This window comes from Sapajus apella, unplaced genomic scaffold (genome assembly GCF_009761245.1).
Source record: "Sapajus apella isolate SASKATOON/1434 unplaced genomic scaffold, GSC_monkey_1.0 scaffold8, whole genome shotgun sequence".
Classification (NCBI taxonomy): Eukaryota; Metazoa; Chordata; class Mammalia; order Primates; family Cebidae; genus Sapajus; species Sapajus apella.
The window spans coordinates 4,826,000-4,853,854 of record NW_022436948.1 but is presented as its reverse complement, the minus strand read 5'-3'; the positions used below and the strand labels follow the sequence as shown (position 1 = coordinate 4,853,854).

At 47.7% G+C, this 27,855-nt stretch overlaps 1 protein-coding gene across 3 annotated transcripts; it reads left to right on the top strand.

The window, feature by feature from the left end:
- The first annotated feature begins 83 nt into the window (after positions 1-83).
- Positions 84-27,352, top strand: MX1 (MX dynamin like GTPase 1). 3 transcript variants are annotated; one of them, XM_032276827.1, is made up of 16 exons: positions 84-179; positions 1,096-1,206; positions 2,721-2,792; positions 3,915-4,040; positions 5,360-5,552; positions 6,553-6,690; positions 9,255-9,409; positions 10,709-10,847; positions 11,531-11,729; positions 13,920-13,998; positions 15,523-15,645; positions 16,034-16,175; positions 18,348-18,506; positions 19,271-19,347; positions 20,683-20,931; positions 27,002-27,352. In XM_032276827.1, exons 4-16 carry the CDS (start codon positions 3,936-3,938, stop codon positions 27,335-27,337), a joined length of 2,094 nt encoding a protein of 697 aa, XP_032132718.1. In that variant the 5' UTR covers positions 84-179; positions 1,096-1,206; positions 2,721-2,792; positions 3,915-3,935; the 3' UTR covers positions 27,338-27,352. The 3 variants fall into 3 exon arrangements, with proteins under 3 accessions (XP_032132718.1, XP_032132720.1, XP_032132719.1); XM_032276829.1 differs by lacking the exon at positions 27,002-27,352 and adding an exon at positions 24,046-24,744 and having other exon boundaries at positions 88-179; XM_032276828.1 differs by lacking the exon at positions 84-179 and adding an exon at positions 517-607.
- Positions 27,353-27,855: the final 503 nt, after the last annotated feature.

The window sequence follows — 27,855 nt, the reverse complement described above, 5'->3', positions numbered from 1 at the left end:
GCGGGAGGCAGGTGCCGCTGGTGCGGGGCCGCGGGGTTAGGTTTCGTTTCTGCACCAGGAGCCGCCTCCCGCTCCGGGTCTGTGAGTTTCGTTTCTTCGCGTTGCGGGGCGGGGCCGGGCGCGGGGTAAAAGCGGCGGGGCGAAAGGGGAACCCGCAGTCCAGCGCTGCGCAGGGACCGGTGAGTGTGGCGTCTGGGCTCCGCGCGCAGTAACCGCGCCGGAGCGCGGAGAAGGGCACTGGGAAGGCGGCGTGCGCTGCGGATACGAGCGCTCGGGCGCGGCGGGGCACCTGCTCGGCTGCTCGGAACTAACAACGATAATAACAACAAGGCGCGCGGACGGGCCGGCTCGGAGCGCGCCTGATTCTCATTCCCACCAGGCTGCCCGGGCTCCTGATTGAGGACTCACCCGAAACACCCGCCGCGCCCGCGGCCACACTGCTGGAGAGGCTGTGAAGGGGCGGGGCAGGTCTCCGACGGGGGGCTGCGGGGACTCGGGTGGGGGGAGAGTTTCACATCCGGGGCTGCGCGGGCCGGGAGCCACCCGGACGCCGACCCCGGCTGTCAGCGGACTTCTATTTCCCGCGATCCCGCGAAAGCAAACCCGAGTCAGAATGCGGAGGTCGCTGGGGAGGGCAGGTCCAAGGAGTCCTCGCCGGTCCTGCTGAGTAAAGCGGGTTCCGAGCTGGGCCGAGGCGGGACGTGCGCGGAAAGACCCCTGCCCGCTGCTCTTTCTTCGCCCTCCCAGGGGATGCGATGCCTGGGACACCCAGGCTGGGCGCGGGGTGCGAACGCACCCTCGGGGTCCAGCGTAGTTGGCCGGGACCGTGGAGTGGGTGCGGGGGACGAAGGGGGGCAGGACAGTCCCGGGGGTGACAGAAGGAGCCCGGGCACGGCTGAGACCTGCGCCCCCACCGCACCAACACTCCCAGCGGTGACTCCCCAGATGGGCAATTGGGGGATTACCCCAGTTATTTGGTCAAATTTTAAATCACGTTTGTTACTGGAGGCAGGGTCGAGTGATGTTGACCACCCCGCTATCCCCGCCCCGGCGTCAATCCCTAATGGCTCCTAAAATGGCTGCGTCATCTTTCAGCCTTGGACCGGAGCTGCGGGCCAGGAATCGCCCCAGCGTCGCCGCGGACACGCCTCCCGCTGCCTTCCTCGCTCCCTGCCGCCCACCCGCTCGCCCAGCTCAGGGGCTTTGGTAGGTAGCAGTGCATTTGCGCTAAAGTGCAGGATCTTCTCTCTTTCATCCCTAAAACATTTAAATACTAGCAGGGTTTGGGGGGAAAAACGCTTTCAGAAGAGGTGTCAGTCCTGCAAGACTATTAGTTTGAAAACTACGCTGGGTCATGCTGGGGATGTTGGACACTGCTGCATCTTAGGCATTTCCCAGAAGTAGGCAGTGGGTGGTCCTTATTAGGGGTTCTGGGAGAGGAAGGGCGCTGAATCCTCCCTCCCATCCCTGCTCCTCTATGGGGTCTGAGCTGAGGTACAAGTCCTGGTCTCAATGATGCTACTTGTCTGGGTGCAGAAAGGCCAACTGAGGCAGCCATAGCCCAGAAGACTGGCACTTCTGAGAGGCAGATGCAGTGACGGTCTTTGATATTGAGCCTGGGATGCCCTGGGCACATGAGGTCTTTCCAAAGACATGGGAGTGTTAGGGGATAAATCCCAGATTGTCAGGTTCCATGTAAGTACCTTTTAAAATAGATTGCCTTTTATAACTATCCCACTCCTACCTTACAAAAGGAATACATCCCTCTCTCTCTTTCCAAATCAAACAAGGATGCCTGCCCTGGAAGGGTATAAACCTGGGGAAGGGAGACAAAAAAGATAGTTTTAAGTATTGGTGTCAGGGATGTGTTTTTTTATTTTTGGGGTTTTTTTTTTGTTTTGTTTTTTGAGACAGAGTCTTGCTCTGTCGCCCAGGCTGGAGTGTAGTGGCGTGATCTCAGATCTCAGCTCACTGCAGCCTCCACCTCCCAGATTCAAGCAATTCTCCTGCCTTAGCCTCCCAAGTAGCTGGGACTACAGGCATGTGCCACCATGTTTGGCTAATATTTTGTAGTTTTAGTAGAGATGAGGTTTCACCATGTTAGCCTGGATGGTCTCAATCTTCTGACCTGGTGATCTGCCCACCTCGACCTCCTAGAGTGCTGGGATTACAGGTGTGAGCCACTGTGCCCAGCCTGGGGATGTGTTCTTTAGCCAAGGCAGCATGAACCCGAGGCAGGGCTTCCCAACCTTCCTGACTTAGGTGCTTCTGTGAATTCCAGTGTGACAGGAGAAATGGCGTTGGCTCAGGTTGGGATGTGTGCAGCTAGACATGTCACAGAGCAGGGTGACCGGCAGGGGTAATGAGGGGTTTTGTTTTAACAATCTGTCCCTTCAACCCCCGTGGTATTGACAAAGATCACATGGCCCGGGGGGGGGGGGGGGCGGTGAGTCCTGCGAGGAGAAGCAGGAAGAGCATCCTCACAGATTATTGATCCAGGCAGCAGATTGGCAGCAAAGCTCTGTGCTTTGTTCATCTGTCTTAGAGTTAAAATAGTCAAAACTTGGGGAAAGGATTCTGGGAAATCGGAATTGGCTTCAAAGCACACCCCTCCTGCATTTGCACCATTCTCAGCCACGGGACTGGGTACAGTACTCTGGGTGGGTGGGTTCTCTCGGGTGGATTTGGGTCTTACTTGTATACTTTTGCGTGATTTCAAGGTGCAGGAGAAAGCTCTGCGATTCCATCTAACTTGTTGACGTTACTTTTATTTGAAGGAAACTATATTGAAGGTAAGTTGGTGCATGCTATTTTCTATAACATTTGAGTCATAAAAGAAAGATTTTCAGTTACTTTTATCCAAGATCATTAGACACCGTAAAATTTCATATTTAGGCACTTGTGGTCCTAGAACATTTTAAAAATGAGTTTCAAATATATACACGTGTATTTGTAATGCAGACAAGTATAGGACAGTGAAATGCTTTCAAGAGTAAAATGAATGACATTTTATTTCCCACATTTGTTGGAGGAAAAGAATGAAAATATGAAATTGATGATCAAAAGAAAGAGCATAAAAGATTTAGAGCTCACACATTTTTTAAACTAAAGGTTTGGGTATCAAAGTTCCATAATATTTGGATTCCCTTGGCTATATTGGAAACAGTTCTATAACAATTTTATTTTTAAAGGTGAAGTTTTTGTTTCTGTTTGTTGTTCTTTTGGAGACGGAGTCTCACCCCATTGCTCAGGCCAGAATGCAATGGTGCGATCTTGGCGCACTGCAACCTCCACCTCCTGGGTTCAAATGATTCTCCTGCCTCAGCCTCCCAAGTAGCTGTGACTACAGGCATGCACCACCATGCCCAGCTAATTTTTGTATTTTTAGTAGAGGCAGGGTTTCACCCTGTTGGCCAGGCTAAGCTTCAAACTCCTGACTTCAGATGATCCACCTACATCGGCCTCCAAAGTGCTGGCATTACAGGTGTGAGCCACCTTGCCCAGCCTTTAAATGTAAAGTTTGTATCACAATTGCACCAGAAATTGTATCCTTTGCAACTATTCAAATTTATACTGAAAACATTTTTTGAAGTTTAACCTAAAATGATGACAGGAGATACCTAGTTTTAGAAAATATTTTGGGGAACAGAGGCATATTCTTGAAGCACCTTGAGCAGGGAGGCAGCGTTTGTCTTCATCTGACCTTGACTGTGGGTCCCTCTGCTTCTCTTTCCGTGAGTAAAGCCAGTGAGCACACACTGTCCCAGGCACTCTTCTACACTCTGGGGACATCACCATGAACAACTAGTCAGAGTCCCTGCCCCCATGGGCCTTCCCTTCTGGTGGTGAGTTTGGTTCTGTGGCTGAATGTACCAGCTTCTTATCTGTTCAATATGCGTCTGCTTCATCTTAAGCTTAACTTACAAAGAAGGAAGATGGTTCTTTCCGAAGTGGGAGTCGGAAAAGCTGATCCAGCTGCTGAATCACACCATCTATTACTCAATGGAGATGCTAATGTGGCCAAGAAAAATCTGGCCTCGGTAAGTTGCTCTCTGAAAGTTGTTATCCACGTGATGTGAGCTGTGCCGTTCGAGGCAGCCCTTTTCTACAGTGGCGCTGCTGCCCAGAGATGCCTGCCCTCTCGCCTCTCCTATGCCAGGACACAGATCCTGACCCTCTGCTTGCCAACTTACAGCCAAGTGTAGACTCGTTGCCTTAGCTGACCGTGGGTCACGTGCTGCTGGGGTCGGGGACACCGGCTGAGCTGCTGATGGGTGCATGTACCATTGCACAAGGGAGGGAAATGCAGAGCAATGTAAACAGCGGTATCCGGTTGTGGGAAGGTGGCGGTCCTCTCTATTTTTCTACATGCTTCAACTTTTAAAAATATTGTTTGAAAAAATGTTTAACATTGCCTAGGAAAACGGAGCCAGCCTGAAACATACCAATGATCCCCGGTAATAAAAAACTGAGCACTCTCTGGGTGCCTGGACACTCCCTGCACTTACTCCTCATAACAGCCATATAAAGCAAAGACCATTACTCCCATTTTAGAGATGGACAACCAGCCATCTCTTGCCTGGCTGGAAGAGATGTAATTATGTCAGGGTGTGGAAGGAGGAACTCTCACCCACTCATACTCGTCTGCTTTGGAAGCAGCTTGGCATTTTCCAGTCAAGGAGAACAGAGTGTGTCTTGTGATCTGGCAGTTCCACTTCTGGGGATAGACTGTGGTTCTCAAAGTATGGCCCCCAGACCAGCCCATCAGCATCACCTGGGAAGTTGATTGAAATGCAAATGATCAGCCCCGCCTCCTACTCTCAGACCTGGTAAATTGGATACTCTAGGGCAGGGCCCAACACCTGTTCTTTACCAGACTCTCCAGGTGATTCTGCTGCATGCTAGAGTTTGAGACTCTTGCACATCCCCCCTGGGAGCCACGTGCATAGCAGCACTGTTTATAACAGCAAAACCCCGACTCTCCACGTGCCCGTCATGGTGGAATGCATACTGGTGTGTGGTACGTTCATGCAGCAGAATTCTATACAGTAGTAAAAATAAATGAACTCGAGTTCCAGGCATCAAAATGGCTGCATCAGATGAACAATATTGAACCAAAAAATCAAGTCACACAAAAAATATACAGAATAATTCCACTTACATAAAATTCCTAAACAGGCAGCAATAAGCAATATACCGTTGTGGGAAAAACATATAGGTGGCAAAACTATAAAGAAAAGTGAGGACGTGATGACTGCAAGCCTCAGGATAGAGGGACCCTCTGGAGGTGAGGCAGTAACAGAAAGGAGGGGACAGGATCTGCAGGACGTGAAGAATCCTCCATTTTTGCCTCCTCCAGGCGGCCGAGAACAACCTGTACAGCCAGTACGAGGAGAAGGTGCGCCCCTGCATCGACCTCATCGACTCCCTGCGGGCTCTGGGTGTGGAGCAGGACTTGGCCCTGCCGGCCATCGCCGTCATCGGGGACCAGAGCTCGGGCAAGAGCTCTGTGCTGGAGGCGCTGTCGGGAGTCGCCCTTCCCAGAGGCAACGGTAAGAACTTACATTCTGTATTAGTCTGCTCAGGCTGCCATAACAAAATACCACAGGCAGGGGGGCTTACACAACAGAAGCTTATTTTTTCACAGTTCTGGAGACTGGAAGTCCAACATCAGGGTTTAGTTTCTCCTGAGGCCTTTCTCCATGGCTTGCAGGTGGCTTCCTTCTCACTGCTCCCCCACACGACCTTCCTTCTGCCCACAAGCATCTCTGCTGTCTCTTCCTGCCCTTCATAATGGCATCAGTCATATTGGATTGGGGCCGAACCTAGTGACCTCGTTTAACCTTAATTACCTCTTTAAAGCCCTTATCTTCACATACAGTCCCATTAGGGGTTAGGCATTCAATGTAAGAATTTGGAGAGAACACCATTTTATAACACTATCCCATTACACTTTTTTTTTTTTTTTTTTTTTTTTTTTTTACATAAGCTGTATGTAATCTACAGTTTGTGGAGGATCTGAATAAATGCATTTGGGTTCCCCAGTTCAGAACTATATCTGCGAGGGCTCAAAGAAAGAGTTAAGGCCTGGGATGGGTCTTGCATGGCCTGCAGGTCAGGCATGGTAGGTAGGATTTGGAAGGCGTTTATATTAGGAGGACAGTGGTAAGTGGCCTGGTGGCAGCCGGATGCCTTCCTAATAGGGGGTAGAGTGTGTATGTTAGGGGGATAATGTAAGTTTGGGGGGTTTCCCAACATAGCTTGCCACCTGAGCTAATGGCAGAACACTGGGATGAGGCTTTAAGCTGAAAGTGGTGGCATTCAAGCATTAGTGAGCAAAAACTCACCTGGGTTACATATTCAGAATGCATGTTCTTGAGGTCACCCAGACACAGTGTGAGGTCCCCACATATCAGAGGGTAAGACCAGAAAGTTTCCAGTTTTAAATGTCTCCCCAGATGATTGTATACAAGTCTGAGAACCATGGGCCTAAGGCCCTATGTAGATCTCTTAAGAGCACAGTGGAGCACTGATGTGGGCATGGCCTCCTAGGGATTGTGACCAGATGCCCGCTGGTGCTGAAACTGAAGAAACTTGTGAATGAAGAAGAGTGGAAAGGCAAGGTCAGTTACCAGGACTTCGAGACTGAGATTTCGGATGCTTCAGAGGTAGAAAAGGAAGTTAATAAAGGTGAGTACCACTGTTTGGATGCCTGGCCCAGCCTTCGACACACATGGGGTCTGCTTGTGACTGATCCTACTCCCACCTCCCTGGGCCTGTGCTGTTCCCTTAGTAATCTTTTCTCCTGCACATCAGGCCCCAGTTCCTTGTACTTCTTCCTTTATCTCATTATGACCAACACGCTTGGATCTCAGCATCTGAGAGCAATAATTTGTTTCTGGCGGGGCATAGTGGCTTGTGCCTATAATCCCAGCTCTTTGGAAAGCTAATGTGGGAGGATTGCTTGATCCCAGGAGTTTGAGACCAGCCAGGGCAACATAATGAGATCCCTTCTCTTAAAAAAAAATTTTTTTTTAAATAGCCGGGCATGGTGGCATATAGCTGTGGGCCCAGCTATTTGGGAGACTGAGGTGGGAGAGTTGCTTGAGCCTGGGAAGCCGAGGCTGCAGTGAGCCTTGATCTTGCCACTGCACTCTAGCCTGGCAACAGAGTGAGATCCTGTCAAACAAAAACACCCACCGTGTATTGCATATTATGTAAGTATCTAGAATAATGTGATTTTTAAAATATAAAACTTGTCTCCAAATATGGATGATCTGTCCCTCATTCAAGGACTTCCCCACTTAGATCCAGCAGAAGAGGAGCCAGATGGGGGGGGGGAGGGAGCTCCTCTCCCTGTTCTTGTGTACAACACATTTTATATTGTGGACTGGATCATCACTGAACCCCACTCAGAACCAACACCCTTTTCCTAAGAAAGGGGAGTGCCTGTGATTGCATAATCCCAGCTTAGGCTAACTCATGGCAGGCCTCCACAAATGCAAACCACAAAGGTCAGTTTGAAGTGTCTGCAAGGAGAAACAACACAGCAGTGTAGACAGGGCAGAGTAGCTGACAGAGCAGCCACTGTGAGACACATGGGTAACATCTTCCTATTGACTTACATTTTCTTCTAGTGTGTCACATGGTTACATTTCATTCACACCGGGAGGGTACTGAAGTGACATGAACTGATGCCCAGCAGTAGGAAGGGACAGGTTTAGCTTTTGTAAAGATGGAGCATTAATCGTATTTGTTGACTGTTTATAAAAAGATGAATGATGTTACTGACAAACCATGATTTTGTATTAGTTGGGATGAGGTTGGCTGCCTGCAGCAGAAAACTCAAAATAACTGTGTGTGTTAGTCAGCCCTTGCTGTGTAACAAACACATCTTAAAACTAATGGCTTCACCGTTTTCATTTCTCATGATTCAGTGGACTGGCTGGACAGTTCTTCTCTGGGCTGGCTGGGCTGGGGCTGATGGTCCAGGTTGGCCTTTGGCTGGAATGACCAGGCCTTCTCTCTGTGTGATCGCTCACCCTCCAGAAGGCTAAGCCGGACTTCTTAATGTGGTGGGTGGAGGGGTTCCCAGCAGCAAGAGAGGGCAAGACACAACATGTAACATCTTTCAGTCTCTCCTGGCATCGCATTTTGTAACATCCCCTTAGAGAAAGTCACATGGTCAAGCCAGATTTCAAGGGACAGATTCTCTGTCAGTGGAAGTGACAAAGCTACCCTCTAAAGTAGTATGTGTACAGGGGTGGAAGGGAATGTGGATGCCATTTGTGCAGGCGAGTTGCTAATGCAGTGTTCTAAACAATGTAGAAGCTGTCTGTCCCTGTCATATAAGTCTGGAGCAGGGCAGACCAGAGCTGACTGGGGGTTCCAGTGTCAGGAACCAAGACTTATGCTTATCCCATTTCTTCATTGGGTGTGGCCTCTGTTTCCAAGGCCCCCTGTGACTTAACAAGTCCACTTTCAAGCCATGTCTCCGGACCATGGCAAGGGCATGTCTCCACTTTTAAACACACTTTCTGGAAGTTGCACGTGACATTTTCGCATGGCTTGTTGGCCAGAACCCGATTTCGTGACCACGTGTCAGGTACATGGATATCGGGGGAAACATTCGTAGACATGTCACATGTTCCACTGTTATTTCCTAAGTTCTAAATTGATAGCAAACATCCCCGAAAGACATTCTAGATGTAGAAAAGAGTAAAGTGGTGTTAGCCAACAATTTGATGAAACAAATTCATATCCTAAAATTTTCATTTTTAGGGAGAAAGAAGCCAAATAAAATCTCTTGATGGGATGTTAACAGCCAGTGCTTAGCTAAAATAAGCACATTTTCCCATATAATTTTCCAGTTTATATTTTAGAAATTTCCATATATTTGTATTTGTTTTTATTTTGCTTGGTTGCTAATTCCCTGCTGACAGCGATGAGAAGGATGTAGGAATGCTACCGGGAAGAACTCCTTGCCTCTGCCCAGCTTTGGACTGGTCTAAGTGGGTGTCACTCAAAGTGATGTTCTCACAAGGTCTCTCTACACACAGTTCTGGCCACCAGCAGGGAAAACACTGGTTATCGTTTGAGATCCCTTTAGTCCCAATCACAGAAAATTGAATCTGCTCCAAATGTGCTTTTATCCATGACTCGCAGAGAGTAGAAGAGGCTTTCAGAGTATTCATTGCCATGAGATCCTTGAATCCTAAGCTCTGTTTGTGCTTGATTCTCTCCCTCTTCTCTAGCCCAGAACACCATTGCCGGGGAAGGAATGGGAATCAGTCATGAGCTAATCACCTTGGAGATCAGCTCCCGAGATGTCCCAGATCTGACTCTCATAGACCTTCCTGGAATAACCAGAGTGGCTGTGGGCAATCAGCCTGCTGACATCGGGTTTAAGGTCAGATTTCAGACTCTAATACCTTTACTGTATTAGAGTAATGGTGAGTCCAGCGCTGAGTTGTGGAGAGTTGGTATTTGGAGGTATGAGTGAGGAATTTAGAGAGCCCATTGGTCACGGTCTCCTCTGACGAGTTCGATGGAAGCTTCCTTGGAGAAAGTGAAGCGAACAGGCACAGCTGGAAACGTGTTCTATGTATTTGTTTTGTGTTTTATGCAATGACTCATTTTTGGTTATAGTTACATTCTGTAGTGTATCTAAAATGCTGTGTATTAGGAAGGGGTTTTATGTGTGAAGAGAGAACATTAAAAATAAGTATAGTCAGGCACAGTGGCTCACGCCTGTAATCCCAGCACTTTGAGAGGCCGAGGCAGGTGGATCACAAGATCAAGAGATCAAGACCATCTTGGCCAACATGGTGAAACCCCATCTCTACTAAAAATATTTTAAAAATTAGCCGGACATGGTGGTGCGCGCCTGTAGTCTCAGCTACTCGGGAGGCTGAGGCAGAATAGTTGCTTGAAACCGAAAACGGAAGTTGCAGTGGGCCGGGATCACACCACTGCACTCCAGCCTGGTGATAGAGACTCAGTCTCAAAAAATAAAAATTTAAAAATAAGTATAATGGGCCACACACAGTGGCTCATTCCTGTAATCCCAGCACTTTGGGAGGCTGAGGCAGGAGGATTGCTTGAGCCCAAGAGCTTGACACAAGCCTGAGCAACATAGTGAGACCCCTTCTCTATAAAAGAAAAGTTAAAAAATTAGCCATGTATGGTGGTGTGCACCTGTAGTCTCAGCCACTGGGAGGATTGCTTGAGCCAGGCAGGCTGTGATGAGCCATGATTGTGCCACTGCACTCCAGCCTGGACAGCAGAGGAAGAGCCTGAAAAAAAGAAAAGAAAGAAAGAAAGAGGAATGATATTTGAGTATCAGTGAATCTCACTTTACAGGTTAATGATTTAGGGGTCAAGCAGGTTTTTTTGGCCATTGTTTTTCACTGTGACCATCAGACCTGAGGTCTTAGGGGATAATTAATTGAAACCTCAGAGTTTTCCCTGAGCCTAGAGCTCTGTTTCTGCTGCAGATACTTATTTTCTCATAATTCCAGCTTGGGAGGTACCTCCAGGGTGGGGTTTATTGGTTCACTTCTCCAGAGTTACTTCTTTTGGGGGAAATACCCCTGGGACTCTTAGGGCCTAAAGCAAGCACAAGGTCAGAACCTGTCTCACCTCTCACTTGCCTTTGCCTTTGCCATACTCTATGTATTTGTTTTGGTCACCTCCCATTTCCTTACAGATCAAGTCACTCATTAAGAAGTACATCCAGAGACAGGAGACGATCAGCCTGGTGGTAGTCCCCAGTAACGTGGACATCGCCACCACGGAGGCGCTGAGCATGGCCCAGGAGGTGGACCCCGAGGGAGACAGGACCATCGGTGAGAATGGGGGAGGCTGCATGTGGTGGGTGGTCTGCCAGTGGGGAAGTGTCCCTCAAGTCTGCATGGGCATTGCCGCATTGCTTGGTGGGGACCTGCCTCCACTAAGACCTGCTAAGGGGCAGGTTTGGTGCCCACTCAGGCCAAGTGAAATGAGCTACTTTGGCTCTTGTTGACAAGGTTTCTTGTAACCCTTATCTATATGCTCAGAAAGGCACAGAAGGCTCAGAAGCAGGGCAAACTCAGGAAGCAAATGGTATTCATAAATAATGCATTTGAGGTGGGAGCAACACAAATGTCCATAACTAAAGGGACAAACAGAATGTGGTGAAGGAGGTGGGAAGGGAAGGAAGGAAGGAAAGAAGGGAAGGAAGGAAGATATTTGAGTATCAGTGAATCTGACTTTACAGATTCAAGATTTAGGGGTCAAGTGTGTTTTCACAGGACAAAGGAGCTTGGGGAGAGCCACACGCTGTTCTGAGGGGCACCCCTGCCTTCATGCGGCTTGCTTTGGCATTCTTTCCTGGAATGGGACTCCGCTGGCCCCATGGATCTGCGGAGGCCATGGGCTACCCTCAAGCAAAGGGGGAGGAAACCCTGGGAGGCCGGAGCGTGAGCAGTTGTTCGTTCACCTCTGCCTTGTGACTGGACACGTTGTCCCACCAAAAACATCTGGCTTGCAGGAATCTTGACGAAGCCTGATCTGGTGGACAAAGGAACTGAAGACAAGGTTGTGGACGTGGTGCGGAACCTGGTGTTCCACCTGAAGAAGGGCTACATGATCGTCAAGTGCCGGGGCCAGCAGGAGATCCAGGACCAGCTGAGCCTGTCCGAAGCCCTGGAGAGAGAGAAGGTCTTCTTTGAGGGCCACCCATATTTCAGGTGCGCTCACCTGGGTTTCATCAAGGATCAGTGCAAGCCCAGGAAGTCAGTCCTCCCTGAGGAAAGTGGTGGCCACCCTACAGATGCATGGAGTGTGTGTGTGACTATGCTTGTTCGCCAGCAAGGACTATGGAATTCACCTTGAAGAATAGAAAGGGGATCACAAAATACTGGGAAAAAAATAACCCTAAAAACCAATCAAAATAGGGAGACAACAGTGTACAATAATTTAAATAGCATGGTGCTGGAACTATATTTTATAAAAACATAAATAGAAGAGAATAGAAAAAAAGTAGAAAGCCCAGAAGTAGACTCCGATATGTATGTTTGATACATGATAAGCACGGCATTTCAAACAAAATGATGAACTGTATCAGCTTGATTATCAATTAATAATGTTGGATAATTATTATTATTATTTTTGAGATACAGTTTTGCTTGTTGCCCAGGCTGGAGTGCAATGACATGATCTTGGCTCACCGCAACCTCCACCTCCTGGGGTTCAACTGATTCTCCTGCCTCAGCCTCCCGAGTAGCTGGGATTACAGGCATGCACCAGCATGCCTAGCTAATTTTGTATTTTTTGTAGAGATGGGGTTTCTCCATGTTGGTCAGGCTGGTCTCGAACTCCCGACCTCAGGTGATCCGCCCACCTTAGCCTCCCAAAGTGCTGGGATTACAGTCGTCAGCCACTACCCCGGCGGGATAATTATTTAATATTTGGGAAAAAATTCAAATACTGCTCTTACTTACCTCATTATATCAAAATAGTTGAAGTCTAAAGTTAAATCTCACCCCATTATGCTAAAATAGTTGAAATTTAAAGTTAAATGTTAAAAAAAAAAAAAGCAATCAGCATCCCAGAAGAAAAGGTTGGTGAATAGTTTATAAGACCTTTCTATCCCTCCTGCCCAAAGTGAAATTTTTTAAAAGGAAAAGACTGATAAGTTGGTAAGATTTAAAATAATGAGACTATGTAGCATTGTAAACATTCTTGTACTCAATTCTCCCAGAACTCTACAGAGAGGCATTAATCAGAGTTCTAGGAATATCAAACAGAAATTTCCATGCCCTTCTGCACATTCACAATAGCCAGAAGATGAGGTGACTTGGTGTCCAGGGACAGATGGATGCAGAAAGCAATGCAACATAAGATGGAATACCATTCAGCCTTAGAAAGGAAGGACATTCCAGCACAGGCTACAACGTGGTTGAAGCTTGGGAACATTATACTAAGTGAAAGAACCCAGTCATAAGAGGACGGATACTGTCTGATCCCACTTATCTGAGGTCCTCGGAGTAGTCAGATTCATAGAGACAGAAAGAATGGTGGGTACCAGGGCCTGGGGGAGAGAGAATGGGGAGGTGGTGTTTACCGGGCCATTGTTTCAGTTTGGGAATATGAAAAGCTCTAAAGATGGATGGTGGTGATGGTTTCAGAATAGTGCGAATGTAGTTAAGGCCACTGAAGTGTGCACTTAAAAATGGTTAAAATGGTCAATTTTATGCTGTATGTATTTTATCACACAACTTTTAAAAATGGACATAGAAACTGAAGCTTAGGTATGAGTATACTCTCACAAAAAGGCACAGAAACTCATGCTTCTCTGCTGCCTGTATCCTAAAATGTCCTGTAAAGTGTGGGCAACCTTGGAATAACTTGCCCTGTGAGCACAAATTTGGATCGAGTGACAAGACGTTTGGCTTCCATCCTCCAGGCAGCCCATGGTTTAAGTTCTTATCTCAGGCAAGGTCGCGGTCTCCTCTGTTCAGTGATACTCCACCCATGTGTCTAAATATGCTTCGGTGTATTCGTATGAAGACTATGCCTGTGTCCATTATGATTACTCACACGTATTACAAATGGAAGGGGGTATGTGTTATAAAAACGTATCTATACATGTCTGTGTATTTCTGTGATGACCAATTCTATAGTCAGATATTATGAGATGCATTTATTATATCAGCTAGAAGGGCTCATTCCGTATCATTGTTGAAATATCCTAGGTTGCTAAAGTTCAGCCATAATCCTATTCAATCCAGTTCTGAGTATTTGTTGGGTACCAATTACAAGATGTTCCATCCAGTGGTAAGCAATTGAAATTTGCCTTGACTTTCCCCAACAGCAGAAGGCAGACGTGCATGTTCTGGCTACATCAAGGTGGAAATCGATCTTGTGTTCTCTTCTAGGGATCTGCTGGAGGAAGGAAAGGCCACGGTTCCCTGCCTGGCAGAAAAGCTTACCAGCGAGCTCATCACACATATTTGCGTAAGCACAGGCAGAGCTGTGGGTTCTCTAAAAAGTATACTACGAACACAGAGCTGAACCTTGCTGGTTTCTTAAACACTACTGTACACACAGATCTTCTGAAGATCTTAAGAGGCAGATCAGATTCTGTGGGTCTGGAGTGGGGCCTAAAATTCTGCATTTCCGGCAAGCCCCCAGGTGACACGGATATTGCTTTTCAGGGGACCACAGTCTGGGGGTGCCGATAGACTGTATCTACTGGGCCAAAATAAAAGTCTTATGCACATGCTACTAACTCTTCCTTTGTCATTGCCAGCCACTATTATAGTGTCTTAGTCATTGTAATGAGCATATTTTTTAACTTCTAAAAGCTTCGTAAAAGCTCTCTGCAGTGGTTCTTTCTAAAATCTGCCTGAATGTAGTCTCTTCCTTTTTCAATTTTTTTTTTTTTTTTTGAGACAGAGTCTCTCTCTGTTGCCCAGGCTGCAGTACAGTGACGTGATTTCAGCTCACTGCAAACTCCACCTCCTGGGTTCAAGCAATTCTCCTACCTGGGCCTCCTGAGTGGCTGGGATTACAGGCACATGCCACCATTCCTGGATAATTTTTGTGTTTTTAGTAGAGGCAGGGTTTCGCCATGTTGGCTAGGCTGGCCTTTTTCAAATTTTCAACTCAGCACCAGAGGACAAGGTCTTCCACGCAGTCCCCAGGAATGCAGGTGCAGAATGGGGTTGTTTCCAGCTGACTGTGATGAGCGCAGAGCTCTATGGGGTCCCACTTTATGCAGAAAGAGGATGCATCTTTATTAGATTCTCCATCTCCAGCAAGCCCATGGGGGTTGATTTTTTGCCTCTGCACCAAGTGAGCCTCATAGGTTCATGTTTGCATTTTCTTACCTTGCGGCTAAGCGAGGTTCCATTGCTACCTTCTTCTTGAGCCCCTACGTGGCCACTGTTACTGGGGTTGGCCTCTGAGTGCCCCTCACTAACTTGTCAGCCCACTGATACATTTAAAGGTGTGGTTTCACATGTCAGCCGGCATTTTTAGATGTTTGCCGTGGAAGGGTGAGCCAGCACGTGGCGTCAACAGTATTGTTAGAAACCTAAGTCTCTGATCACTTTTTATTGATTGCAAACAACGTAAAAATTGTTGATTCTCAAATTGCTCCAAAAGCCGCTTTTTCAGAACTTACTAAACAAGTGAATCTCTCCAGCCTCCCTACAGAGAGTTTACCTAATATGACCACAGGAGGAACTGCCCCTGGGGTCACCCTTCCAGGGCCCAGGACCCACACACAGTGGGTGCCTCAGTGCTACTCATGAGGCTGTGGTTACAGGAGTGGGGAAGGGGGAAGACCTGGGCAGAAAACAGTGCCCCTAGCATGTGCCCCCTCCCCACCCCCTGGGTCTGGAAAAGCTTCCTTTTAGAGGAAGCCGGGAAGTCTAATGGCTCGCGCAGCTCCTCTGCAGAGGGAGGCCCGGGACCTCCCTTCCATCCCCTGTTGATCTTTACACATTCCCATTATTTTCTTTCCATTTTCCTCAGAAATCTATGCCCCGGTTAGAAAATCAAATCAAGGAGAGTCACCAGAAAATAACAGAGGAGCTACAGAAGTATGGTGTGGACATCCCGGAAGATGAAAATGAAAAAATGTTCTTCCTGATAGACGTGAGTGTTACCAGCGCCATCAAGCTGGAGAAGCAGATGTCGGGGTCATAAAAGGGGCGCTGGGCCTTCCACACTTCCTTCTTTACTCCCCCAAGGCCGATCCAAAGACATCCCATCCATCAGCAGCACTCGGGCAGGCCGGGGCTGAGGGCGGCAGAGCAGGGAGCGGGGTGTGGGGTGGAGTCAGCAGCATCATCCAGATCCCTAAGGCACCAACGGGTGGGATGGGACTTTCTGGTGCCAAAACCTCTTCTTCCCCCTGATCTACAGTGCCCCATAAGGAATCAAAGAATGACCCCCCACCCTCCACATAGGCACAGCCTCCAAACGACCTTGACACTTGTGTTGGAAGTTTCTCCGCTTACACCGGTGTTTTTCTTCTTGACAGAAAATTAATGCCTTTAATCAGGACATCGCTGCTTTCATTCAAGGGGAGGAGACTGTGGGGGAGGAAGACGTCCGGTTGTTTACCAAACTCCGAAACGAGTTCCGCAAATGGAGTATAGTCATTGAAAAAAATTTTCAAGCAAGTGAGTATCTTAGTCCCCTCTTTGGGATGGTACAGCCAAATGCCGGAGACTGGGTAATTTATAAAAGTAGAAACTGATGGCTCATGGTTCCAGAGGCGGAATATCCATTCTTAAGGACTCAGGAGATTTGCTGTCTGTGAGAGCTTGTTTTCTGCTTTAAAGATGGCTCTAGCTGTGTCCTCTCATGGGATAAGGGACGAACAAGCTTTCTCAGACCCCTTTTTTACAGGGGTACCACAGAGATACTGTGGGTTCAGTTCCAGACCATCAAAACTGGTATCACAATAATGCAAGTCACGTACATGTTTTGGTTTCTGGTGCATGTAACAGTTCGTTTGTACCATGCTGTAATAGCATTAGGCCTAAAAAAAAAAGTACACACTTTATTCTAAAACACTTTATTGCTAAAAAATTGCTGACACAGAAACATGAAGTGAGCATGCACTACTGAAGAAAATGATACTGATAGATTTGCTCCACATGGGGTCGCCACAGACCTACAATTTGTAAAAAAAAAAAAAAAAAAAAAAAAAAAAAAAAGTATGAAGTGCAGTGAAACAAGGTGTGCCTGGAATTCCATTCATGAGGGCAGCGTGCTCATAACCCAGTCCTCCCCAAGGTTAATGTCTGGAGTAGCATAGAGACTAGTTTTTTTTTAGAGCCTCTGAAGTACCTCCAGATTAATCTGACAGATTTTTCTGGATTATGCTTTGAATCAGGTGTTAAAGTGAAATTTCTGAGTAGTGTATATACCAGCAGTCATGAAGGCTGTTTATATGTAAGTTGGTGTGCATTCTCCTGAAGTTCATCTAAGTTTAGCTTCTGTTTTCTGGGCTTTAAGAAAAGCACAGTTTTAATTTCTAGTGATTCGAAGTTAGAAGAAATGGAAGAAAAATTTGATAGTGTTGGTTTGGAGACTTGTCACCTCTTCATACCATCACACTGGAGATTAAGTTTCAACATATGAGTTTTTAGGGGACACCAGCATTTAGACCATAGCAACGAGTCAAGTAGTGTGGTAAGCCTGACACAGATGAGGGTGGGGTGCGGGAGGATGGCCAGGAAAAGGAGTTAGTGACACTAAAGCCACATTTGCTCCCTTTCATATCACTGAACCCAAACGACCATCTGCTGAATTGACCAACCAACTGGCGCACGTGTGTGTGTGTGTGTGTGTGTGTGTGCGTGTGTGTGTGTATGTGTATGTGTGTGTGTGTGTTTGTGTGTGTGTGGCAGTTGGCTCCGGCTGCTGTAACAAAGGACCACAGACTTGGGGAGGGGCTTAAACAGTAGAAATTTATTTTCTTACAATTCTGGAGGCTGGAAGTCCAAGATCAATTCTGGAGGTGGAGTTGGTTCCTTCTAAGGCCTCTCTCCTTGCCTTGCAGATGGCATCTTCTCGCTGGGTCCTCACCTGGTGGCCCCTCTGTGTGTTGCTGTGTTCTCATCTCCTCTAGAAAGACACTAGGAAGATGGGATGGGGGCCCACCCTAGTGACCTGATTTCAATTTAATTACCTCTGCCTATCTCCAAACACAGATTCTGAGTTTTGGGGGTCAGGACTTCATCATAGGCATTTGAAGAGGGCACAGCTCACTCAACCCATAACAGCAAGCCCTGGAATATTTCCAGCCACAGAAAGGCACAGAGTGCTGGCCCATGGCACCCCACACGTGAACCTTGAAAATGCCACGCTGAGTGAAAAAAGCCAGTCCAAAGGCCGCATCCTGCATGACTCCACTGATAGAAAATGGCTGGAACGGGCAAATCCAGACAGGCAGAAAGCAGAATAGTGGTTGCCAGTGGCTGAGGACAGAAAAGTGGGACGTGGCTGCCGATGAGCGTGGGGTTTGGGAGTTACATCTGTGGATGGTTGCACAACTTTGTGAATATAAGAATGGATCGTATTTGAAGTTTCTGCATGTACAGATGTGTGGCATCGTACCTGGCTCTACACTCTCCTTTAGATGACTAAGGAAAATTATCTTGAGCTCTGGGGTGTGTGTGTGTGTGTGTGTGTGTACAATTCCTGAATATTTTCAGTTTCCCAGTTAGATTTGATTTCATATCACTTTTTCTTGCCATTTATATTTTCAGAAAACCTAGAATGGTATTGTGTTTAGAAAATTATTTTTGTAAAATAATTTGGAGTCATTTTGTTTCCTGCTGTAGGCCATGAAATTATGAGTAGGAAAATCCGGAAATTTGAAAATCAGTATCGTGGTAGAGAGCTGCCAGGATTTGTGAATTACAGGACATTTGAGACCATCGTAAAACAGCAAATCAAGGCGCTGGAAGAGCCGGCTGTGGACATGCTACACACCGTGACGGGTGAGTGCTCAGTTTCGCCTCTGGGCATTGATTTCTAAGAAAGGGAAGGGTTGGAACCAAAGCAGCCAGCACCAAACTTCAGCGCTTTCCCCCTGGGGTGGGACACATCCCACACCAACAAGCCAATGTCTGGTTCTCCAGGTGCCAACTTGGTGTACAACAATTCAATTCCGACACTAACTACCCCGAGTCCGTGCGGACCCCACAGCGTAAGGGCTCAGTCCCATAAGACTGTCTCGAACTACAAGTCCCGGATCTCCCATACTTCTGACAGACTGTCTATAAATCAGGGTTCTTATGACCCATTCCTTAGGTCAACCAAGAACTCTGGAATACACTTTACTGACATTTACCGGTCTATTTTTATTAAATATTTTTTAATCTAAGACTTGTTCTTGGGTTTTTTCATATGGATAATGTAGACATTCAAATTCCATTGATATATTTAAGAGTGATTTGACTTATATTAGGTTGTATTATAAAATATTAATATTTATAATTTAACAGAAATTACATTCTTTGCAACTAGGATAAAAAGTTTAAATATCAAATAAATGTATTCCAGGGTAATTTGCTTTTAAGATTCTTCCATCAAGTTATTAAGCAAAAAGAGCATGCCTTCCTTTTTCACAGCAGAGAGAAGAAGGAAGGGAAGGGGGAGAGGGGAAATTTTATTTCATAACACTTTTCCTCATAGTTTTTGCATCTTAGGAAGAGCACAAATGATCCTACTAATACTGAACTATTTTTCTCTCTTTGATTAGATATGGTCCGGCTCGCTTTCACAGATGTTTCTATAAAAAATTTTGAAGAATTTTTTAACCTCCACAGAACTGCCAAGGTAAAACCAACCATGTGTTATTTAAAATAATAATAATAATAATAATCAGCTTGACACTAGAAAACATATTTCTTGGATTAGAATGATTCAACTTCATTGTATACATTTAGAGCAGCAAATAACATCACTCACTAGTGCATCTTCCAGTGTTACCAGTGATCTGGTTAAAAGCAGTGAAGGGGAGGGTGCTTAAACTCATAGAACAAGAGATCCACAGTCCGCAGAGAAGACTATCACATCTGAGGGCAATGGCTCCAAATCCAGAAACTCACTGAGGAAGCTGCATGCATAGAATCTTTCTGGCCCAGGTGGGCATGGTGAGCCTGTAAGCCCAGCACTTTGGGAGTCTGAGGCCAGTGGATCACTTAAAGCCAGGAGATCGAGACCATCCTGGCCAACATGGCAAAACCCCATCTCTACTAAAAACACAAAAATAAGCTGGGTGTGATGGCGCATGCCTGTAGTCCCAGCTACTTGGAAGGCTGACACTTGAGAATTGATTGAGCCCAGGAGGCAGAGGTTGCAGTGAGCCAAGACTGCACCACTGCACTCTAGCCTAGGTGACAGAGCGAGACTTTGTCTCAAAAAAAAAAAAAAATCGAATTTTTCTATCTGGAATGAAGAAAGAGCCTACAGGAAATAAGCCTGGAGGACAGGCTGGGCCAAGAGACCAGACTTAGCCACTCTTAGAAACAGGGCCGCCAGCCCAGATGGGGAGCCTGGCCCCATCATTCACCAGCTGGAGGCCTTGGGATGTACTGCTTCCAGCCTGTGCCTCTGGCTTCTCATTCATAAGATGAGACTAATAAGGCCTTCCTCAGAAGGTTGAGATGGATGTGGAGGAAGACGTTCAGGATGCACCTGCCGCTGTGCACCGTGGCCCTCGTCAAGGCCTGGAGGGTCCAGGGGTGAAGCTTCTCCTCCCGGGTTTTGTCACCTAGTTCCTCTAAACCCCAGGAACATAAAACAGAATTTGTCTGACTTAACCCTGGCTCTCCTGCTCATCCCTGTGGATTTTCTGATGGTTATGACAATCCTTGCCATCAGATATAAAAGCTCCTAAAAGAGAAAAGAAAGAAGCTGAGTTATGGGGCTTGAAAGCGGAGCTCACGTAGGTCCCCAGGCCCTGGGATGGGGGTCTGGCCCATCTGTGACTCAAGCTTCCCCAGAAGTTCTGACCCTTAGCCAGGGCTAGAAACCCACCTTAGATACACCAGGGCACGGCCCAGAGGGCTACTACTGGATGACCTGATATTTACAGACTTCTTACCTACTTCCCGGTGACTTGGGAATTTGTGTCTTGGGGGAAACTGAGTTGTTTTTCTTTTACCGTAGTCCAAAATCGAAGACATTAGAGCAGAACAAGAGAGGGAAAGTGAGAAGCAGATCCGCCTCCACTTCCAGATGGAGCAGATTGTCTACTGCCAGGACCAGGTGTACAGGGGTGCACTGCAGAAGGTCAGAGAGAAGGAGATGGAAGAAGAAAAGAAGTCTAAGAAATCCTTAGTTACCATGATGGTTGAGCACTCCTCCGCAGAGTCGTCCATGGAGGAGATCTTTCAGCACCTGATGGCCTATCACCAGGTGCGTCTTCTCAGGGCTCAGGATGGCAGCTTCCATTCTGTGCCTTTTCTTCTGAATGCTTCTCTCTTCAGTCTTGCTGTCTCTGTAGATGGCATTGGTCAGCTCTGGCGTTCCCATCTTGTTAGCCTCCTGTATTAGTCCATTTTCACACGGCTGATAAAGACATACCCAAGGCTGGGCAATTTACAAAAGAAAGAGGTTTAATGGACTCACAGTTCCACGTGGCTGGGTAGGCCTCACCATCATGGCAGAGGCAAAAGGCACTTTTTACATGGCGGCAGCGGCAAAAGAGAGAATGAGAGCCAAGCGATGTGTTTCCCCTTATCAGACCACCAGATCTTATGAGACTTACTCATTACCACAAGATCGGTATGGGAGAAACTGCCCCCATGATTCAATTACCTCCCATGGGGTTCCTCTCACAACATGTGGGAATTATGGGAGTGCAATTCAAGATGAGATTTGTGTGGGGACACAGAGCCAAACCATATCACCTCCACAGAAGCAGTTCAACCTCAGACAGACAGACAGGTGGTGGCTTAGGGCCACTGACATCTGGGCCTGAGCCTCAGCTTTCTTTGCAAAATGGTGTCTCCTCATAGATTCTAATGCATATTCCAGGAGATGAGTGTGGATGATATTAATGGATTGCTAATGGAAAAACCAAACTCTGCTGAAATATTTTAAAGAAGTTTATTCTGAACCAAATACAAGGGACTATGGCTCCAGGAACAGTCTCAAGAGGTCCTGAAGCAGTATGCCTGAGACTGGCAGGATGAAATTTCGTTGTATACATTTTAGGGAGGCAGGAATTGTAGGTAAAATCATAAATCAATACAAGGGAGGTGTGCTTGTCCTCCCTAAAGAGGCAGGACACCTTGAAGGAGGGGAGCTTCCCAGTCATAGGCGGGTTCAGAGACTTTTCTGGCTGGCCATTGGTTGAAAGAGCTCAGCTTTGTCTACAGACTTGACATCAGTAGAAAGAAATACCTGAGTTAAGGGCAGTTTTAGAGGCCAAAGTCACATAGATGAAGACTCCAGGTAGCAGCCTTCGGAGAGAATGGATGGGAAATCTTTCTTCTCGGGCCTTAGAGGCAGCAGGCTCTCACTGAATCTCACCTAGATTCAGGGAAGGTCTAGAAGGGGAGAGGTCTGACTGCATTAGTGGAGATTCTCTACAGGTGCAAATTTCCCCCCAACAACACATGGCAGGGCCATTTCAATCTGTTGGTCCTGTAACAGCCATTTAAAAATATGTCCAAAAAATATATTTTCAGGTAAAATATTTTTATTTCCTTTAGTGCCTGCTATTTGTCTTGTGTTGCTATTGTTATAAGTAAAATTTTGATGCCACAAAATAAATAGCACTTGAAGATAAGTCCTCTCAGCAAGGCAGTTTACTTCTACAGAAGGTGCGGCTCACTGAGGGAGCCGTGGTGGCCACAAGCCTGGACAAGGGGGGAGGGGCACTTATGCCTGACGGGGGTCGCCCCTACTGCTGTGTCATTCCCCTATTGGCTAGGGTAGACCACACAAGCTAGACTAATCCCGACTGACTATTTTAAAGAGAGCAGGGGTCCGAGCTGGAGTGGTAGGGTGGGTGTTATGGGCGGGTCAGAGCAGGTAGCCAGGGGTGACCTAGGTCAAAGCGGGTGACCTAGGTCAAAGCAGGTGACCTAGGTCAAAGCAGGTGACCGGAGCAGGTGACCACGATGAGTCAGGTTGGAGCCAGGGACTGGGAGAACAGATGTGAACTACTGATTAGAACCGGTGGAGAAGGTTGTTTATCAGAATTACAAGGAAGTTAAACTTTAAAATAGAGAATTAAAGAATAACAGCTGAACATACTGACAGTGATTCTTTGAAGAGAAACTTGGGGTTCACTGTAACACTATATCAGAGCCAGATTGGAAAATAAGCCACTTTATTCTCAGTTCATGAAATCCCACCTAAGGAGATTTTCTGGTTTGCAGGGCATGTGTGACTTAACGCCCGTGTTGCATGACTTTATAATGTGGCATCTTACTGCCACAGAGTCTTTTTTTGCCAGTCTTCTGATCTCAATTTCAACCTAAACTCCAAAAGGGCCTGAAGGGCCTGGCTTCTCTTCCTGTTTTGGCCTGGAATTCAGATTTTCAGGTTTCTTTGAGGTCCACTTGGCCGAGAGAGGGGGTCTGTTGGGTCAGTTGGGAGACATAGGTTTTTATTTTTGGTTTACAACAGGTTCCTTAGTGCAGCACTGGAATGCAATGGTAGCTGACTAAACAGAAGCTATCTCAGACACATACTTTGATGCTGCATGTTTCAGATAACATGAAGTACGATCTAATTCATCCTGGGGAAGGAAGGAGTGAACACAGACACAGCTCAGGGAGAGCCCTGGGGATGTGTGAAAACCTGAGGAGATAAAACAAATTGGAAGCTCTTGGTTTATCAGATGTCTCCATTGCTCCACTCCTGGGATGCTTGAAAGCAGTGCTTCTCAGACCCCACTCAGCGTAGGGTCTCCGGGGCATCTTGTCGAAATGCAGATGCTGATTGCAGGTAGGGCTGAGATGATGCTTTTTATTTATTTATTTATTTATTTTGAGACTGAGTCTCACTCTATTGCCCTGTATTTCACAGTACTTCTCAGGCTGAACTACAGTGGCGCAATCTCAGCTCACTGCAGCATCCGCCTCCTGGGTTCAAGCAATTCCCTGCCTCAGCCTCCCAAGTAGCTGGGATTACAGGCGCCCACCACCACACCCGGCTAATTTTTGTATTTTTAGTAGAGACGGGGTTTCGCCATGTTGGCCAGGCTGGTCTGGAAATGCAGTTTTTGCACCATCTGCCTGCTTACCTTGATAGAGCATGTTTTGCCCCCTTCCATCAGAGGTACCCGTTTAATGGTCAGGAAACGCTGGTGGGATATGACTCATAGCCGGGACATTCTCTGCACGGTACCTGCTTCCTCTCTGCTCCAGCATGGAGGACATTGATGAGTTTGAAACCCTTGCCCTGTGAGGGTCTCCCTCATTGAGAATCTGAATCCCCTGATGCGCACATGTGAGGTCCGAGTCCCCTCCTCACGCTGTCCCCTCCACCCTCTGGTGAACTGTTCTTTCCTTCCAGGAGGCCAGCAAGCGCATCTCCAGCCACATCCCTTTGATCATCCAGTTCTTTGTGCTCCAGACATTCGGCCAGCAGCTTCAGAAGGCCATGCTGCAGCTCCTGCAGGACAAGGACACCTACAGCTGGCTCCTGAAGGAGCGGAGCGACACCAGCGACAAGCGCAAGTTCCTGAAGGAGCGGCTTGCACGGCTGACGCAGGCTCGGCGCCGCCTCGCCCAGTTCCCGGGTTAACGGAGCTTTCGGTCCAGCCCGTAGACATGCACTCACACTGTCTGCCCCTGTGCGCAGGTAGCCACAGGACGACAGACTGTGCCTGAGTGCTCAGTAGCCAGACTTGATAGTCACAATCTCTGCTTACCTCCTAGCCCATGGCAATTTAGCAAGAAGCTGTGAGAGCAGTTTGGCTTCCAGCATGAAGACAAAGCCCCGCCCTCAGATGCACCTGAGCTGGACGGGTGAAGGATGCTTCTTCGTATTGGGAAAGGGATTTGCACCCTCAGAATCACTCTGCCTTGCAGCTCTCCCCTGCTCTGTATTCTTCTCAAACTTCTACGTGCTGAGCATCTAGAAGCTTATTTCCTGGTTTTTGTAATGTCCCGTCACGTAGCCAGTGTTTTAGGAGCAGGAGTGTCGTGTCGTGTGTGTGAGTCCTGTCGAAGCCCTGCCTCCTCCGTTTGTAATAAACTCATTTCTAGTGGACACTGCTCTGCCTTGTTTTGTATTTTGGGAAGAAGCCTGAAAACAGCAGCAGGCAGGACTCCATGGAGCAGTCAGTGCTAAGGCTGCCCTCTGGCAGGGCAGGTAGGGATGAGCAAAAGAACAGGGACTGGTGATTTCCTAGAGACTGGAGGAAAATAGGGGAACAAGCTTTAAAAAATGGAACCAAATGCAAAGCCCACGGTGCTAACTCTTAATGTGCGCTGGTCAAGTGTCCAGTGTGTCGAGTCACTGGGTGGGTACCTGGCACGGAGTTGAAAAACACAAGACCCAGTCAACAAGAGGTTGCCAGGCCGGGCACGGTGGCTCACGCTATACTCCCAGCACTTTGGGAGGCTGAGGTGGGTAGATCACCTGAGGTCAGGATTTCAGAGCTAGCCAGCCTGACCAATATGGTGAAACCCCATCTCTACTAAAAATACAAAAATTAGCTGGGTGTGGTGGTGCGTGCTGTAGTCCCAGCTACTCACGAGGCTGAGACACGAGAATCGCTTGAGCCCAGCAGGTGGAGGTTGCAGTGAGCCCAGGTCATGCCACTGCACTCCAGCCTGGGTGACAGAGCAAGACTCCAACTCAAAAAAAAAAAAAAAAAAAAAGAGTTTTCCCAGTGGGACTTTACATGCAGAGGTTGTGGCTGGAGGAGTGGCATATGCAGCAGAGAAGGCAGAATACTAACCACGGAGGAGACCGCAGGGTCCTCACTGAAGTTCTGTGGTGTAGCCTGGGGTGGGGAGGCTCGAGCCACATCCTTACATCCTGAGTCTGAGAACCATGGCTCCTAATCAGTGTTGCTGCTGACCTCCATCACCATGTGACCAAGGCAGGCTCAAGGGCAGGAAACTGAACAATGGACTGGATGGATGGGGCAGGAGAGGACCGGACACTGTGTCCCTTAAAGCATCAGGATTGCCCAAGCCTGGGAAAGAGAAGGCCAACAGGCAATGAGAGAGATGAGGTGTGAGCACCAAGGCGTGACATCCTCTGGGGAGGCACATTCTAGATGATCAGTGTGGGGAATGGGGGTACTTTCTACAGAGGGGCCCCCAGGTGCCATGGCTGCCCTGAGAGCTATGAGCTCCCAGGCAGTGGAGGCGCCAGGCCAGGCTGCACAGCTGCTTGTTTGGTGAGGTTGGGGGCTGGACCAGCAGAACCACCCCCTCCCCTCGGGACTCCCTCATCCTGTATCTCTTCTGACTCTCGGACTCTATAATCCTTAATTCTTCGGGAAGTTGAATAATTTATTTCTAAGAGAGGGTGTCTGCAGAGCAGTAGGCATTTCACAAGCCCGGGTCAGGAGCTGCGGCTGGGCAGTCCTTCACAGCTCTCCCAGGTGCTGACTTGCACCTGCAAGTCGACATGGAGCTACTAAGTTACCAGAGGCAGATCAGTTTCACTCATGCTTAAGAGAGAGGCTTTACCAACACACAGAGTTTTGTAAGAGTAGGGCTGGGTGGGTGCAAGCATTTCTAATTCATTACTGGGTCCTCGTTCTCGAAGTGGACACAGCGCAGGTCCTCTGGCTGCGCTGGTGCGTCACACAGGCTGGCCCTTCTGTGAGGCAGGTGCCCTCTCGTGGCAGACCTGGGAAACTTCTCCACTAGCAGCTATCCCTTCCTTCCACCACCACCCAAGTCAGTCTTCCACCTGCCTTAAGGTTCTGCTGAACTGGAAACAGAGGCGTCAAAATGTTGCACAGTATTCTATTTTGCACTGTTGCAATTTTGCTAGTGATAACCAGGGAGGATGGAGGAAGAAAGCTGATGATATGTGTCCAAGAGAACAGGAATTTCCCCAGGGGAGTGAACCTGCTGGGGACACCCCACGATGCCCTCAAGGACTTTCCTTTCAGCCAAAATGAACATGTGTGCTTATCCCCCAGACCTGTCCTCACTGGTCATCGAGAGGGAAGAGGGGAGTGACCCCAGTGGTCAGAACTCAGAGACAGCCCTAGAGACCATTTCGTGTGACTCCTTCTGCACTTAGAGGACCCCTGGGCTCAGGAAAGCGATGAAACTGCCCCTCCGTTCCCATCCCTCCATTTCCACCCATGACGGGCAGCACTGGGATCAGAGCATTTTCTCTGGCTTCTGTGGCCTGCTCTGTAAGTGAGGCAGGAAAATAGGGTCTGGAGGCAGGGATCATAAGGCTCATTCACACTTCAGCTATAACAGATACTATCCTCTCCACAGGGCTATGCCGAGTAAGTGACTTTGTAACTTTATCTTCTTCGTTTACATAGGGCATACCCCAGGTAACCAGTGGAAACCTCCAGAGAATATTTAAACTCCCAAAATTCTGTAATGGGGCTCTTGAACCCCTAGGCTTGGGCCCACTCCCGCCCTGTGGCGTGTACTTTAAATCTCAGTACGTCTCTGCTTTTCTTGGTTCATTCTTTTCCTGTTTGTGTATTTTGCCTAATTCTTTGTTCAAGACACCAAGAACCTGGACACCCACCACCGGTAATGTAAGCACCGCCTCAACGGTCCATTGGCCTGTGCAGAACAGACAGGAATATAACAATGTCTGCTCAGGGACCTTCACTCCAGGCACGTCTAGGGTTCAGGGGGCCCCGTAGGATGGGGTTGAGTTTGGAGCAGAGCAATGAGAGGGCCAGGAGCAAATTAAACAAACTGAAGTAGAAAGCCTCGGTTTTCCAGAACCCAGGGTCTGTCATGCTGCAGGTGCTTAATAAATGCTGTGGGAGGGGTGGAGACTTGGGGGTGCTGGGCGTGAGCTTTGTTTGAATGACATTCAGGATTCATGTATTCGTTTTCACGCTGCTAATCAAGACATACCCAAGACTGCATTAATTTATAAAGATAAACAGATAAAGAGGTTTAATGGACTCACAGTTCCACGTGGCTGGGGAGGCCTCATAATCATGGTGGAAGGCAAAAGCCACATCTTACTTGGTGCAGGGAAGAGAGAATGAGAGCCAAGTGAAGGGGAAACCCTTTATAAAACCAGCAGATATCATGAGACTTATTCACTACCATGAGAACAGTATGGGGTATACCACCCCCATGATTCAATTACCTCTCACTGGGCCCTTCCCACAACATGTGGGAATTATGGGAGCTACAATTCAAGATG